General features: G+C 43.5%; 1 protein-coding gene across 2 annotated transcripts in view; it reads left to right on the plus strand.

The window, feature by feature from the left end:
- COL5A1 (collagen type V alpha 1 chain) overlaps nt 1-16,729 on the plus strand; it is a 249,106-nt gene that overhangs the window by 153,671 nt on the left and 78,706 nt on the right. For both annotated transcript variants that reach the window (XM_073313982.1, XM_073313983.1), the window contains exons 19-26: nt 578-631; nt 2,357-2,401; nt 6,002-6,055; nt 7,511-7,555; nt 8,629-8,682; nt 10,159-10,203; nt 11,430-11,483; nt 14,555-14,599. In XM_073313982.1, coding sequence (XP_073170083.1) covers nt 578-631; nt 2,357-2,401; nt 6,002-6,055; nt 7,511-7,555; nt 8,629-8,682; nt 10,159-10,203; nt 11,430-11,483; nt 14,555-14,599 — 396 coding nt within the window. The remainder of the gene's footprint in view (nt 1-577; nt 632-2,356; nt 2,402-6,001; nt 6,056-7,510; nt 7,556-8,628; nt 8,683-10,158; nt 10,204-11,429; nt 11,484-14,554; nt 14,600-16,729) is intronic.

The raw sequence follows: 16,729 nt of genomic DNA on the forward strand, positions 1-16,729 counted from the left end.
CCATCTAGCACTCTTCACGCTACCACTAGTGCCCCCACCTTTGCATACCCATAATACAACCCAGTTCCTGGTGGCCTCCAGAGGCTATGGTGACATTTCTCCCTCCCCGCACCCGCCACCTAGATGTCATACACAATCTGCTCCTCCATTCCTGAAGCCCTGTGATCTCCCCTACATGGACTGGGAAGATAGGAGGTTGAGACGAAGCACAGCTATCTCCGCAAGAAGTGTGGGACTGGAGAGGCAAGTGTGGGACACAATCTCTCCCTGTTCCGTGGCAAAAGGGCACCACGGATGTGGGTTGAGGATGTTCCTCTGCCTGATGGATCACATGTGTGCACATGATAAATAGTGTCCTATATGGCTACGGAGTAGTGGCCATAATTCTAACGGGTTTTTGAGTGTACTAGGAGATGGGGAACAACTGAGCACCTGGTCCCACGAAGGTTGGGGAGCAAAGCGGTGGGGCCTGATGCTGCTCTCCCTCACACCTGCTTTACATCATGAGGGAGAAGAGAATCAGCTTGGCTTCTCTGGGGATTTCCTGAAGTGGCTGATTCTAATCTTACATTCCTAGGGTGATCCAGGCCCATCAGGTCCACCAGGAGCACCTGGAGATGACGGGGAGAGGGTAAGTTTATCTCTGAATACAGCTTCCTTTTGAATTCAGAACTATGCCCTGTAAACAAGAAGCAGGTGTGATATCAGACATGTAATGAAAACAAAGAGCAAGCAAGCGCTGGTGTGTTATTCAATGCAAAATCCTGATCATCTTAAATGAAGGGAGAGCATCTGTAGGTCTTGGGGTAGACTGGAATTCTGCATCCATGCAACATTAAAACATATACTCATGACTCAGCCTGCATTACAATGGTTCTGATCATGTTCTCTGTTTGGCACTTGTTTTAACTGGTTAATTCCAGCTGGGACTAGCAATGGCACTGAACGGGGCTCACAATGAAGTAGAACTGGTTGAAATTTTTCATATGAAACCCATTTTGGTGTCTCCCGTCCCCCCACCCAAATGAAGATTTTTTGTGGAAAATGTTTGGATTTTTCAGTGTTTCCCTCTTCTTTTTACTAGTATTGAAAACCTGAACAATGTTGAGTTCCCCCCCCCCTTCTCTTGCATTTTTCCTTTTATCTCCCTTTTTTGGTGGGAAAAGAAAAAGAGATTTATTATTGGGGAGGAAGGTCGAGAGAAGGGATAAAAACTGGAAAATGTTTTCCAAAAGGTTTTCTTTTTTTGCCAGAAAAATTGACAGGTTTTTAAAAAAAATTCACAAAAAAATATTAGAATGATTTTTTTTTCTTTGTGAAATACACTTACCTACTTACCCTTTTTCGGTAAGTGCTAGTAAAATGCAACAAGGGCTCAGGGACAGGAGTTCCAGACTGCGCTGGGGGCCAAACATTAAAATGGTTTCTAATCCCACCTCTGGAATGGTTCATGTTAGCTTTAGACAAGTGACTTGTTTGTTTCCTCTATAAAACAGGCATAACACCTACCTTTCTCATTGATAGCTTGTGAGGATTAATTAGTTAAGCATAAAGTGCTTTGGAGTTGAAAAGACCTAAGTATTATTATTGTCCGTCAGCTGAACAATATGTAAGGAGGTACAGTAACTCTCTCTGAGTATGTGATCAGTCTTAAATCCCAAGAGGGAAGAGGAATTGTTTGGGAAGGGGATATGACACAGAGAGAGTCTGACTTGGAATAATGGGATGAATTTTATTAAAAGAGGATTTAAGATGAATATCAATATTGATTTCCTAAGAGTGATATCCATCAGATTGTAAAATAGTCTCCCAGATGAACTGGAGGGAGCCCCATTGTTTGAATAATTTTAAAAATGAATCGGACAAAGCAATGAAGAATATTCTATAGGGAACAATGGTGCATTGGTAGGTGATGGAGTAGATGACCTAAAAATCACCCCATCTTTAATTTCTCTAATCTAAGGAGCCAACAGGTTAGTTCGGCTAAATTTAATTGCCATGCTGGCTTTTCTGTATTGGCTCCTCCATTCACTTAGTTACTAAATCTGCTGCTTATTGATCCACAATCCTTGAAGTGTTCCTACAATATCTCATCTGTTAACAAAATCCGTTTTTACAAACAGATGAATTATGAAACATCCTCATAGGATTTATAATCTTCAGTAAATTCTGCACACATGACATTAGTCTCCAGGCTTATGAGGTCTTTCTTATGCACGATTACCATTTTATTACTCCAGGGAAGTTGGTTTTGTATGTGATTATTGTTTAACAAGGGTGAATCACCTACGAAGTGACTGAAATGTAGCTGATTTTCTCTCTCTCTCTTTCTCTTTTCCCCTCCACGGCCAAATAGGGTGATGATGGAGAAGTTGGACCCAGAGGTCTACCTGGAGAACCTGTAAGTACTTGCTAGTTCAAAATGTGGGCATCTCATTCTGCAGCACCTCAGTAACTCTGTAGTCCAGGGCTCCTATGGCTAGTGCTGTGCTTTGCAGGGATAGTGGCAGATAGTCACATAGTGCTACACAGTGTGTTAGATTAAATCTTCAAGGCAGTGAAGAGACATTGGACTCTAGCTGTCACTTGCAGATCTGTTCTGTCTCTCCTGTTCACAGCCATTTGAAAAATCAAGACACATTTCCTCCAATTTATTTATTCTTCAGACATTTTCAGCTAAACTTCTCAGTAGTTTTGTTTCCTCAGTGGCCCCTTAGTTAAAATTTAAAGTCCAGAATTTGAGCTGTGTTGCTTAGCAGTGATTGGTCAAGTCGGATGAGCAGAACTCCTCTAGCCTGGCTGTGGAGTGAATGGTTCATGGAAAGTGTATGTAAGCTTTGGTTTCAATGAGTATTCAAGCACACACAGGCTAAGCATTTGTTTTTCCAGGGCATTCATGCCGGAAAAACTTGATCACACAAGTATTTGGGGAAAATGAACACTTGGGCCTTGTCTGGGTTGTTGAGACTACAGATACAAATTGGCTGTTAGACATCACTGTGTCATCTAACCCTGCTCAGAGTAGGGCCAAACCGCATGGCGCTTAAAATGCTAATGGCAGTTCCCAACCCACCTCCACTAAAGCCATGGTACTGCAAAGGCTTGCACAGATACTTAGCATGATGCCCCGTGAATTGGAGTCACGGGATGAAATTCTGGTCCCACTGTGAGTTTTGCCGTTGACTTCAGTGGGGTCAGGATTCCACCCACAGGGCATAAAGGAAAGTACATCTGCAGATCTTTGCAAGATAAAGACCTAAGGCTCCTGATGTTGCTAACTTGGGAGTTGCTGGACCGGGGTTAGCAATGGAAGGAATTCCCTATTGTAGACAAGACCAAAAGGGGATGCTAATGTGACCAAAGCAAATGCAGTGTAGAAGTTCAAACCAATATTGCTAGAGAATGTTTTGCGATATTCACTCAGCTCTCCCAAGAATTAATTTCTGCCCATTTGAGAGGTCCAAAAGCACAGTTGCTCCTGGCACCAAATAATCCTGACTTCACTGGCAACAACAAAAACTTTTTCTGACAATATGGAGATGCCTCTGTGCAATGAAATTGTCATTTCATTAAAATCAGCTTATTCTAGTGTCCAAAACATGTTTTCTTTGTATTAAAAGGGATGCGAATTACCTATCGTATGCCATCAGTTTTGCTTTTATGCTGTCTTGTTGTGTTGTTGTAAATACCACATTAGTGATACCAGAGTAACTGACGAGAAATGTTGGGAACGTAGGAAAGGAGAGGGTTGGCATTTACAGACTCATTGGGACTAAATTATACATGAGATGTCTGATTAACTTCTGGAAACATTCATCAACCTAGCGATCTCCTTAATACATGTCTAAAGCATGCATAGAAACTATTTTTAAATGAGTAGAAGAAAAAAAGTGGCTGAGGGCCCAGTCGGGAGTAAGTAGAAATTATAATATAAGAAACTTTGGCTGATAAATATACTTCCCCAATCTGCATGGACATCTCCTAATGCCATCAGCCAAATCCTGGTCCCATCAAAACCAGTGCCAATTTTGATGGTAGGGTATGGCCCTTTATGTTTTACTGGTGGCACCTTAGAATTTGTTCCTGTAGGCATCTAATTCCATTCTGCTGTCATTTGTTAAAATTCCTGAAGCCAATTCAGTCAAGGGAGTTGTTTTTGGGAGGCCCAGGCATGCAAAGATTTAAGCACATGGGTATTTTCCAGCCTTGCCAAGGTATGCAGACGATCAGTGGTAACATTAGTGACCAGTTGTGCTTAAGCGTACGTCTTTCCAGACTCAGGCCCATGTGTTCTGTTTTAATGGTAAAAACTATCATGTTTTATCTTTTATTTTAACTCTTCTGTTCTGTCTGTCAATCAAACATAGTTTTTGTCCATGACAATGAACGAACACCGGTAACGAAGGCTACATCTAGACAGCAATAAAACCCCCATGGCAGAGAGTCCCAGAGCCTGGGTCAGCTGACGGGCTCGAGCTGCGTCTTTAAAAATACCGGTATAGACATTCAGGCTTATGGGCTCTGAGACCCTCCCCACTTGTGGGGTTTCAGATCCTGAGCTCCAGCTTGAACCGAAACATCTGCACTGCTATTTTATAGCTCGCAGCCTGAGCCCTGGGAGCCCGAGTCACTTCCCCCGAGCGTGGTGGCTTTTATTTCTGGGTAGTTGTACCCTAATGTAACAGAGGGCGTAGGTTTAAAAATGAGGCTTTCCACAGACCCACATGCCCAGTCTGTCTCCCTAGGGATCTGTCTGAGAGCTGAGCTTAGATTCCTCGCTTTGAAAACTAGCTTCCAAGGATGGGCTTTTCAAAAATGCCCAAGTGCTTTAGGAGCACAAGTATCACTCCCAGTAGGCCTTGTGGGCCTAAATCACTTAGGTCCCTTTGGAAATTCCACCCCTGGTAATTTACCTGTTAAATACAAGACTCAAACGCAATAACTCCCTGAAGTTGCCACTATGCCTCCCAGCGTGAAAAGTCAGAAATGTGAGGTAAACACCACGAGTCGTTTATTACCTTTGACTAGGATGGCTTGCCTTTTGGAAATACAAGTGAAATATACAATTGAGACTGAATGCTTTTTTTCCAGCCCTGCCAAGGCCAATAGAGTTTCAGTGGCACAAATTAAATCCAGTGAGATTTGAAACACCCACCCCAGTGCTGCCTGAGCGGTGTGAGTTTATTTCACACAGTACTGTCCACCTAGCAGTATTTGCTCTGAAGTATTTTGTAGGTCATTGCTTCCACAGCAGGAGAGTGCAGGAACAGGAGTGATTTACTTTGAAAGTTGGTTAAAGTGGGCCCTGTTCGAATATGAAAAATAAATGTCTCCATCTGTGATGGCTAACCTTTTCTGAAAAAGCATCCCAGACACACACACACTTTCTCTCTCTCTTTCAGTGGTCCCCAAACTTTATACCTCATGCCCCCCCTGCCCCCATCCATGCTGCCCCACAGAGCTGGGGCCAGGAGTGGGTCCAGGGCTCCGGGAGGGGGGATGCGGACAGGGGTAAAGGGGCCGAGGCTGTGGCCACAGCTGGGGCTGGGAGCAGGGTGGCGCTCCCTCCCCCCACCCCTGTGGGGGATGGCCTGGGTCCCAGATGCGTGCCCCTGAATGTTCTGATGCCCCCTAGGAGGGGCACACCTCACAAATTGGGGACCTCCGCTCTATTTTATGGCAACATCAATTTATAAAATAAGATATGGAGCATGTATTATTGTGGAACATGCTTTAAAATGTGTGATCCAGCAAGATGCTGAGTAACATCAACCTTCACTGATTTCAGTGGGAGCAGAGGGTGCTCAGAACCACTCAGGAACAGACCCTAAGGAAGGTGCTATGAAGGCTTTGGCTGGGCAATATTTTTTTCCCCCGATTCTCTTAAGGCCTGAGCCAAAGCCCATTGAAGTCAATGGGAGCCTTTCCATTGACCTCAGAAAGGCTTTGGGTTGGGCTCTTCATAATTGGTGCTTCTAAGCATATTTGTTTCCACCTGCAGGGACCCCGAGGTTTGCTGGGACCAAAAGGGCCACCAGGTCCCTCAGGACCGCCGGTAAGTTGCACAGGCTTGCTGTTTCTGCTGTTCTGCTCAACAAGTTCTGCTGAGTTCTCCAGTCAGAGCTAGCATGTCCCACTGAGGCACTCAGGCAGATAATCCAAGTGGATGATTTTATGCATCTGTGTTGTGAAAGCAGGAGGTATAAAGAAGGGGTTAAAACTCTAAGGCCATATTCAGCCCTGCTTTGAGCCCAGCGTCAGTGGAGTCACTCCCATGCATACCAAGGTGGAATTTGGCCCATAGAGTAAATTAAACATCTAGGCCAAAGTTAAAAGGAAGAACATAACTTATTACCACTGTGGCTTTTCTATTAACTCGTGCCTGAGTCTTTTGAAGCCTGGTTTAATACAGTTTTTTTTCACGTTTTTCAAGCTAAATCCAAGGAAAGAGCATGCAGCTTTTCAGTCAGGCCTTTTAAGGAGATAGAGCTTAGTCACGTCGTCTGTCTTAGGCTCCTTGTTCCATGAAGTGCTGGTGTAAGGACCAGCTCTAGAGATCGTCATGGGTGATTGATCCCCAAGACGTCAACACGCAATGCCTCTAGCTGTTACTCCCTTCACTGGCAACAGTTATAGATAATTATTCCCTTCATGGACCAGCCACTATAAGAGGCCATGACACCCTTAGTCAGTGAGTTCAGAGGCCTTCAACTTCCATTGAGACTTGAAGGGAGTTGAGGATCTGGTCCCTAAAGTGGCTTATTTAGTAAGAGTGCCCAATAAAAACCGATCTCTGGTCCTGTGCAAGGAATCAACCTGTCGAAGGCTGGTCCCCCCAGCTGGTGCTTTCTGATTGGCTGTGAGCCGTGATGCCACAGACTTACCTATGGTACTCTGTGAATGTATGAAGCTGAATTTTTTTTCCTGGTTTCCATATATAAATTCCTTTCATTGTCGATGGACGAGGCTGCACTTCCTAAAGGACTGCAGCATCTCTGTGGGGCTCTCAACTAGCCTTCAGCAATAACACCATCAAAACACAGTGAGACAAATCCTCACCTGGTGTAAATTAACATAGCTTCCTCCGACTTCATCCATTGTCTTCTAATGTGCTAATATGCTATCTACCCATCGTTTCTATAAATCTGTCCACTGTTCAGAAATAATCTTCCTACAGTCAATATAGAGCATTTGCACAATGGTGCTGAGTTTTCTCTGCAGGCGTAAAACCGATGGAAAAAATGTTGAAATGGTCTTTGGAAAAAAAACCCCAAAACCGAATAACCAAACAAAACAAAATAATCCAACAACCTGGCATGAATTCTTGGCACTAGCTGCTTTGCCAGTCACCTTTAGGAAAACATTCTGTTTCCACTCAGCTGTTCCTTTTAGTCCAGAGGGTCACAGAGTATTTGATTAATTTTTACTGCATCTTCCTGCTATTTTTGGCTCAAAAGAGCCAGATGTTTTCTCAATTTAATGCTGTTTATTTTTTTTAATCCCTACTCAGGGTGTGACTGGTATGGATGGACAAACAGGCCCAAAGGGGAATGTGGTAAGTCTTCACTACTTCCATCTATCCCCATACACTCTGTCTCTCTCTCTCTCCGTATAGTCAATCTTACATTAGATTTGTAATCACTGTTTAGTCCCTGTTGATTTCAAAACCAGTAGAGGCCATGGAGAATATCTTCCATGGTAAATGGATGTTAATTTATTATAGTTTGCAATGAAATTACATATTACGTCCCTATGAAGATCAAACATTTTCATCATGATTTATGTTGTTATACCAAACAGCAAAATATAATCATTAAATCAAGAAAGAAACTATATACATTGTGGACTTTGTAGTTACATGAGTCAAATTCACCTCTATGCAGAGAAGCCAGTACAAAGCTGAAGCATGGTTTAAATTGGACTTGATTATTGTATAGTCTGGTCCTCTACAATGGTCCTTCATCCATCAATAATGCCTCCCCTGAGAAGACTACCATGGCGGGGGGGAAGGGAGGGATTGTTGTCTAGTTGTGAGACCAGGACACTGGCAATCAGAACTCCTGGGTTCTTTTCCTGGCCTTGCCAAACACAGCCTGTGGGATCTTGTTCTCATCACTTTGCTGTGGCATTTGAAGTAAATACAGTGATCATGATTCATAACAGGGCTGTGAGGATTAATTATTTGGTTTGTCAAATCCTTGAATGAAGGGTTACATACTTTTACACAAATACATAAGTGTTTAAGAGCAAAGTATTTTTTGATTATGGTTGTGATTTAAATAAATTTACCCTCCATGTCAGCATGCACAAATAAAATCTAAGACAAAATGGTTTCTGTGGCTAAATAATGAACTCAATAGCATTTGGTAGCTGGTGTGTTCTGTTTCTAGCACTGGCCACTAGCTGTGCGTTGGAGATAGGCAGTCACAGCCCTCCACAATTGCGAGTGAAGAATCCCTTCCGGACCCCTGCAATAATAGTCAGTTTACACCTAATCGCACGAGAATTCATTTCCCTTGCTTTAGCATGAATTGAAGTGTATATAACTGTTGGCCATAACACTATGGATGGACATTATTACTGCTATGGTTTTGAGCTTCTTTCAGCTCTTGCTTTGCTTCCTGGCAGGGTCCTCAAGGTGAGCCAGGACCACCAGGACAACAGGGTAATCCAGGTGCTCAGGTAAGGCAAGAAACAGCTCTTCTCCTCGATAGGAAAGAGTTGGGTTTATAGTTCTGTATGCGCTTTGCCCTGACCTGCAGAGTGGTTCAGATGGGACATCACACAAAGTATTGACTAGCAATAAATACGTTTCCTAAAGGCGGAGCCTGGGCTCTAAATCTAAACAACCTCCAGGGCTTGAAGAGTGAAACTGAACCTCATTCTGGATCCACATTTTCCAGCTGACTTCTGCTGCTGTGATGGACCAAAGTCAGATCCAAGCATCTCCTTGACTGAGGGAGTCAGTTATCTGGTTCTAAATCCAAATGTGCTGCTCAGTGTCATCTCTGATTTTTAATGTGCTCATTATGGAAGCAGTGGGAGCCGGTGGCTATTGGACTAGGAGTCAGGAGACCTGGGGACGTATTCTTCAGTGCTGTTGTTGAACTTCTCCGTAACCTTGGGCAAGTCACATCCCTTTCTGGTGCCTCAATTTCCCCATCTTGAAAACAATTCTTATCATAGAATCATAGGACTGGAAGGAAACTTGAGAGGTCATTTAGTCCAGTCCCCTGCACTCATGGCAGGACTAAGTATTATCTAGACCATCCCTGACAGGTGTTTGTCTAACCTGGTCTTAAAAATATCCAATGATGGAGATTCCACAACCTCCCTAGGCAATTTATTCCAGTGATTAAACACCCTGACATTTAGGAAGCTTTTCCCAATGTCCAACCTAAACTTCCCTTGCTACAACTTAAGCCCACTGCATCTTGTCCTATTCTCAGAGATTAAGAAGAACAATTTTTCTCCCTCCTCGTTAACAACCTTTTATGGACTTGAAAACTGTTATCACGTCCCCACTCAGTCTTCTCTTCTCCAGACTAAACAAACCCCATTTTTTCAATCTTCCCTCATAGGTCATGTTTTCTAGACCTTTAATCATTTTTGTGGCTCTTCTCTGGACTTTCTCCAATTTGTCCACATCCTTCCTGAAATGTGGTGCCCAGAACTGGACACAATACTTCAGTTGAGGCCGTATCAGCACGGAGTAGAGCGGAAGAATTACTTCTCATGTCTTGCTTACAACACTGCTGCTAATACGGCCCAGAATGATGTTCACTTTTTTTGCAACAGTGTTACACAGTTGACTCATATTTAGCTTGTGATCCACTATGACTCCCAGATCTTTTTCTGCAATACTCCGTCCTAGGCAGTCATTTCCCATTTTGTATGTGTGCAACTGACTGTTCCTTCCTAAGTGAAGTACTTTGCATTTGTCCTTATTGAATTTCATCCTAATTATCTTCATTTGTTCTATGGATGAAATAAGCTATCTAAAAATGAAGTATTAGCATCTTCTGTGGGACATTTCGATAACTATTGGAAATACCAAGTCATTGAAAGTGTTAGAAGGATGCTACACTGAGGTGTTGCAAAATAAATTTGGAATGATTAATTTGTTTCTTAACCCCCCTACCTTTTTTCTTTTCACAGGGTCTTCCAGGTCCACAGGGTGCAATTGGTCCACCAGGCAATAAAGTATGTTAATACACTGCAGCTGTGACATAAGTCAGCTGTTGCCATTAATATGCATTTGTCTCCTCAGATACTCCTGTTTGCCTCATGCAATATCTGTTTACAGCTGTATGCCTGAAAGTTTAATTTGTCCTGCTCCAAACAGGGCAGAGAGGAGGAAACAGAGTTTGTCTCTAATTCAAAATATTTGTATTCACGTCCCATTTTAAGAGAAACATTTTGAAGACAGTCTGTATAAAATGTTAGGAGTTGACTTTAAATTGTCTGTTTCTGAGGCTAAATATGCAGAGATGTATAAAGGGACAGCATTTGTAAGATATAAAGGGACATTTGTAAGAGCATGGGGATTCAGATAATTTAATGAGGACCTTCACCCTGGGAGATGGGCCAAGTTACACCGAGTTTCCATTTTGGCTTAATGTACTGTTCTCACTGGGCAAATTCTACCCTCCCACCCATGCAGCACCCTGGACTTTAAATCAGGCAAAATGTTGCCCACTGGAATGACGGGACTAATTCATGTTCCTGAGTGCATTTGCATAATTCCCACTCCACTGACTTCCTTGGCATGTATCATTTACCCAAACATGAGAATTCCCCTTATTGTACAGTATTATGGGATCATTGACCAAAAGCTGTCCAGGAGAAAAATGAACAGAACGGATTATCATTTTAAAGGACAAAGGCATTTCTTGTTTAATTGCGGAGTCACACACTCAAGTTGTGTAAGTATAGCCACTCCTTGACGTGGTCAAGGGATCAGGATTCCTATTATTAAAGGAGAGTAACACAACTGCATTTAAACGAGAAGGTGAGGCAGATAGGGCAGTCCCCCCCGCCCCCCATTTTTTCCATTTGTCATAATGGTTTGTTTTTCTATTATGTGATTTTATGCTCTGTGGGCCCAGTTTTCCAGCACCCTGCACCTTGTGTGGTCATTTACATCAGTGCAAAATGCTGCCCAGGCAGGATGGTAGTGCTTTGTACCAGCCTTGCGCTCAGTTTGCACTGGTGTGAAAGGCGGGGCAGGGTCAGGCCCTGCTTGTTGAGCCATTGCATCTTTTCTAAAGGATCTACCTGTACATACAACATTTGCGAGACCAGGTTCAGACAAAGCAAAAGATGTGCCTGTAACATGATGCCCTTTGTTCTCTGACTGTCGGTGTTTAATAACTTCTTGGGGACACTTGTTGCTGCAGTGATTCTGATTGTTTCTGGGTATTTTTTAGGGACCCCTGGGTAAACCTGGTCTTCCTGGCATGCCCGGTGCAGACGGCCCTCCGGTAAGTAGTCTGTTCCTAAGGTACCCCACCCCGCTTACCCCCTAGGGACCTGATGCTGCATCACTATTGCACCCAGCCGCCTTGGGAGCTCAGTAGGATCTTGAGCGCTCAAGGTTTTACAAGATCAGGCCCCAGTCAGAATTTACACAAACGTCTCTGCCACGTTGCAGCGTTTGGTTCTCCTCTAGCCCCACATTACCAGTCTGGTTCTTCCCTAGGCGTGTTGTGCGCCTACTTCAATTCCCATTGATTCTAGCCGGAGCGGAGAGCGCTCAGGAGCTCTCAGGATTGCCCCAGTAATAATCATTTTCAGAAAACAATGTTGTGAGTGAGGAATGGGCGTCATTTTAACGCACACTATGGATCCTGCGAAACCCCAGAAGCTCGGCTGAAATGCATGCTTAAGTGTATTGGACAGAGCACTAGCACTGTGAGTGCATCTCAAGCCAGTCCCTGTAAAGGGGGCGATGCATGCTGTGAATAAAAATGAACCCTTTTATCTGGACCATAGGTCTGAATTCAGTTGCTGTCTCAATCCCCACCTGTAGAGCTTAGAACACCAAGGATATGTCTGCACTGCAATTAAAAGCCCGTGGCTGGCCCATGCCAGCTGAGTCAGGTTTGCAGGGTGTGAGCTACGAGCCTGTTTAATTGTGGGATAGACATTCAGGCTTGGGCTGGAGCTTGGGCCCTACACCACAATTAAACAACCCTTTAGCCTGAGTCCGAGTGAGCTGGTCTGGGCCAGCCATGGGCATCTGATTACGGTGTAGACGTACCCTAAGTGCTTCTGCAATGCAGCTAGTAAGAGCAACCTGAATTTCACATGAGAGTTCTCTTCTAGCAGCCTCATGATAATCCTACTTTAAACATTATCTGTTCTTGGAGGCTGGTGTTGAAAATCCCTGGCCTTTAAACTAGATCTGATTTTTTACACTCTAAGGAGACGTCCGATTTTAAGAGCAACAAACATTAAACGGTTACATTCCTGAACATAAATGCAGAACATGCCGAAAAATTACATTTTTCTATCTGGGGATTATCCTTCCCACTCGGGGAATTTTATCTGTCTCATAAAATTGTTAGCTGATTCAACAGTACAGAATATCTATAAGGCTGTTGCTCTCCATGTGAAATTCTCAGAGCAGCCTCCATTGGAGCCTCTCAGTTATAAAATCTGTCCAGTCCAGTTTTTATGTAGACTAAGGGTCATATATCCTCTTCAATGTGCACACACGGCTCCATTTGTTCTCATGGGGAACGATGTAGCCTGAAGATAGTCTAGGGCAGGTTTTAAGTGTGAGCATTAAGGAATAACAAGATGCCCAGATGCTCTGTAGTAATTGGACTCCAAAGATATATGGCATTTACTAAATTCCTTTTAAAAATCCCCCAAATCATATGGCATCTTGCTGCCAGACCCAGTGAAGTCCCTTGTCAATTATTGATCCCAGGGCTGGTAATGGAACTGCACTTTTTGAAATGGGTGATGATATTACGTACCGTGCAGATTTAGACCTCAGCCTGGACTTCCACTGATACCCACCGCTGCACCTATGATAGATCTAGAAATGAGCAAGTCGGTGCAGGCACAATTGTGTGCATGGGTGCTGTTGATGTCCTTTAGATATCTGGCTACATCAGGGCACCTTCAGCTATCAAAGTAGCAGCATTATATTTGTGAGTATATGAAGGGAGGGTTTTTTTTTTTAAATCCGATCCTTTTAGGGGAGGGATAGCTCAGTGGTTTGAGCATTGGCCTGCTAAACCCAGGGCTGTGAATTCAATCCTTGAGGGGGGCCATTTAGGGATCTGGGGCAAAAATTGGGGATCGGTCCTGCTTTGAGCAGGGGGTTGGACTCGATGACCTCCTGAGGTCCCTTCCAACCCTGATAGTCTATGATTCTATGAAATCCTGCTGGTCTGACGTTCTCCTTTATGCAGTGTGATCTTGGGAAATGGTTTTTAAGTGATTGCAAGAAGGTCATTGGCATGTTCAGACAGGAGCTCGCTGATGAAAAACCTACTTACTGCAGAGGTGCTTAGGGCTTTGAGAACCTGTGGTGTGGTCTGGGTGCCCTCGTGTTCCTTTCAAACGAAAAGATTATGAATACACATTAGGTGCCACAGCTAAGAGGTTAATGTCTTTGTGCTGACACTGCAAACCCCAGAGGGATGTTTTGCCTTGGCAATGTGTTTGGTCCGTTAGTAAGCAAATCCATTGCAAAGGCACTCATTGGCTCTTCACAATGCTTCGCTAGTGCACTGTGCTTGATGAGAAGCAATTTTTCAGGATGGAAAATGGTACTTTTGTTTTGTACCGATAGAAATCTCAACAAAAGGCTTCTAAAGACACTGAATAAGAATGTGTTGGAAGCTACAGGATGTTGGGTTATTCAGCGCCCAAGCCCAAGAAGAAAGCTGACCAGTGTCCAGACAGTCAGCATGCAGTGGGGATGCAGGTTAACTGAGTGTTTATCATCAGATCATGCAGCTGATTCCAGTAACCAGCAAATGGTTGCAGTGTGGAGATCTGACCATCACAGCCTTCCCAACATACTCTCCAGTACTGTACAACTGGATTTTTTTCTCATCACCAACCTAATGACAGCAAATATCAGGAACAAAAGTGGCCTAGTGATTAAAACACAGGAGTGGAATCCAGAACTTCTGAGTTTTATTCCTGACTCTGCCATGGACTGTCACATGGCCTTGGGTGTGACATTTAGCTGCATTGTGCCACAATTCCCTCTTTGCAAAATAGATACACTGCTAGTTGCCCAACTCGCAGAGGTGTTGTGAAATGTTATTGATATTTGCAAAATACCTTGTGCTGTGCAGATGCAAGGTGGTGTAGCAGCGTAAAGTAGAATTCCACTGCAGTCCCCTTATGTTGGTGAGCACTCATGCAAGTAGATCAGTTGACCTCAACAGGACCACTCGCATGAGTAAGTGCTCACTAATGTGTAAGGATCCCCTTGGAAATAGATCAAAACTGATGGTCAGTTTCCAAAGCAGTGATCTGATTATTAATCTCCTCTCTCTGTTTTGTCTATTTGTTTTATTAATAGGGTCATCCTGGCAAAGAAGGTCCTCCTGGTGAGAAGGGGAGTCAGGTATGTGTTAACCAGACCCTCATCATTCTTATTTAGTGTCACTGAACATGGAGGAAGAAATTAATCCCCATGCAATGTTAGACGTTGAGCAGATGACTTCATTGCCTTGGAGGCATTAAAGCGCTCTGGTCAGTTCTGAAGGAGAGAGGCCTTGTCTACACTAGGAAGGATTTGCTCAGACAGTTATACCTGCAAACTGGTACTGTACCAGCAGAGCTATACCGGCAAACCCTCTCCGTGGAGATGCAGCTCATTGCAGCAAGAGTTCTTTTGCCAACATAACTTATACCTGTTCCCCAAATGAAATAAGCTAGACTGGCAAAAGGACTTTTTTGCCGGTATAACTGCATCTACGTTAGGGCTTTTGCCAGCATAGTTATGTCAGATAAAGAGTGTATGGGGAAGTGGGGGGTGAGGGGTGTTTCACACTTCTAACGGACGTAGCTGTGCTTGCAAAACTTTTGTTAAACATGTGCTGGGAAACGGTCACATGACTTGGCTGTACTGGTTTTTGAAACACCAATGAGACCCACCAACCCTGCTCCTAAACCAAGTCCAATTGAACTGTCTGTTTGCTTCTTTGAATGTTCTTTCTACTTCTTTCACTTTCTGGCTTTGTCTAGAAACAAAAGAACAGAAATATTACCCCCGCCTCCCACTCTCTGTTTGGAAATGCCCCAGGAATGGTGATCTAGTGAGATTTACAACTCATTTAGAAATGTAGATGAACTTGGACGTTTTTCCTTCCTGAACCTTCAGAATCTAAGATGCGTTTTGATTGTTTTCTCACTTGTGACTTTGACCACAGGGGATGAGGAGGAAGGAGTCATGGGACAATTTCAGCTTGTCTATAAATGTGTAGTTGCACCAGAGATCTCTTAGCAGCATTGTCCAGCCTAGCTTTCCTGGCAAGCAGCACTGAAAAGCTTCCCGAACATGCAAAAGAAACCTGTGAAGGGGAAAGCTGTTAATCAGACACAAATAAATATCCTCAGTGCTGCAGAGGGAATGCAGAAAATTACTTTTTAAAAAAATTAATGTTCTTTTCTTTCTAGTTTGCCCCCATGTCAAAATCCCTCTTTAACAATATTTTAGAAAACATTGCTCAGAGTCCTTGAATGATATGGTTGTTAGTTTGTCTGGGAGATCTACCATCTGTGTTCCTGCTGCGTCCCATTCAGCTGAAAACCATTACATTTGTCAAAAGTCTTTTATTAGAGTACAGTCCAGTTTGATTGAAGCTCACCCTAGCATTGCCTGGGTACCGTGCAGAGCAGGAAAACAATGCCTGCCACCTTGATGGCGGCCATTCCTCCAGCTGGCGTCACGTGAGGCTAGGAATTCAAATGTTCGTGTCTGTAGAATGTTAAAACCCAATCAACTGCCCTGCGCTCACTCGCTGTGCTGGGAGACATTTAGCAAACATCCAGAAGTCAGCAGGTGTCAGGGTAAAAGTCCAGATCCAGGCTATAACTTTCTCCATGAGTTATTGCTTAAGCAGTTATGATCCCAGAGCAGTGTTTGTGCTGCTAGATTTGTTCCAATTGACACTAGCACGAGTTCTGAGACTCCAACAGACCCCAAGAAGCATAGATCCTTCAGCTCAGCCTGGTTGTCAGGCTGGGAGAAATTATCCAGAACTCTCTTACAGAAATGGAAGAGTATTTTTTTCAGTTAGTTGAGCAAAAGAAAACAATTCAGTTGAAAATGTGATTGATGTACCGAGTCATAAGACGGCACTCTAGCGATGGTGCAAGGTACTTACAAAGTTACCGTGAAGTGTGTCCATCCAGATTTGGCAATAACTACAATTCAGCCCTTGGAGTCAGTGATGACTAGATGGATTCATAGCTCTGAATGCTAGAAAGGACCATTATGATCATCTTAGTATGCCCTCCGACAAAATCCAGGCCAAAGAATCTCACCCGAAAATGTCTGTATCAAGCCCATAACTTCTGTTTGAGCTACAGTTTATCTTTTAAAAAGACATCCAATCTTGACTTAAAGATTTCAAGTGATGGAGAATCCATCACATGCCCAAGTAAGTTGTTAATGACCCTCCCTGTTCAAATTTGCATCTTATTTTTAGTCTACATTTGTCTAGCTTCAGCTTCCAACCAGTTTATTAGG

The sequence above is a fragment of the Lepidochelys kempii genome, chromosome 16 (genome assembly GCF_965140265.1).
Source record: "Lepidochelys kempii isolate rLepKem1 chromosome 16, rLepKem1.hap2, whole genome shotgun sequence".
Taxonomy (NCBI): domain Eukaryota; kingdom Metazoa; phylum Chordata; order Testudines; family Cheloniidae; genus Lepidochelys; species Lepidochelys kempii.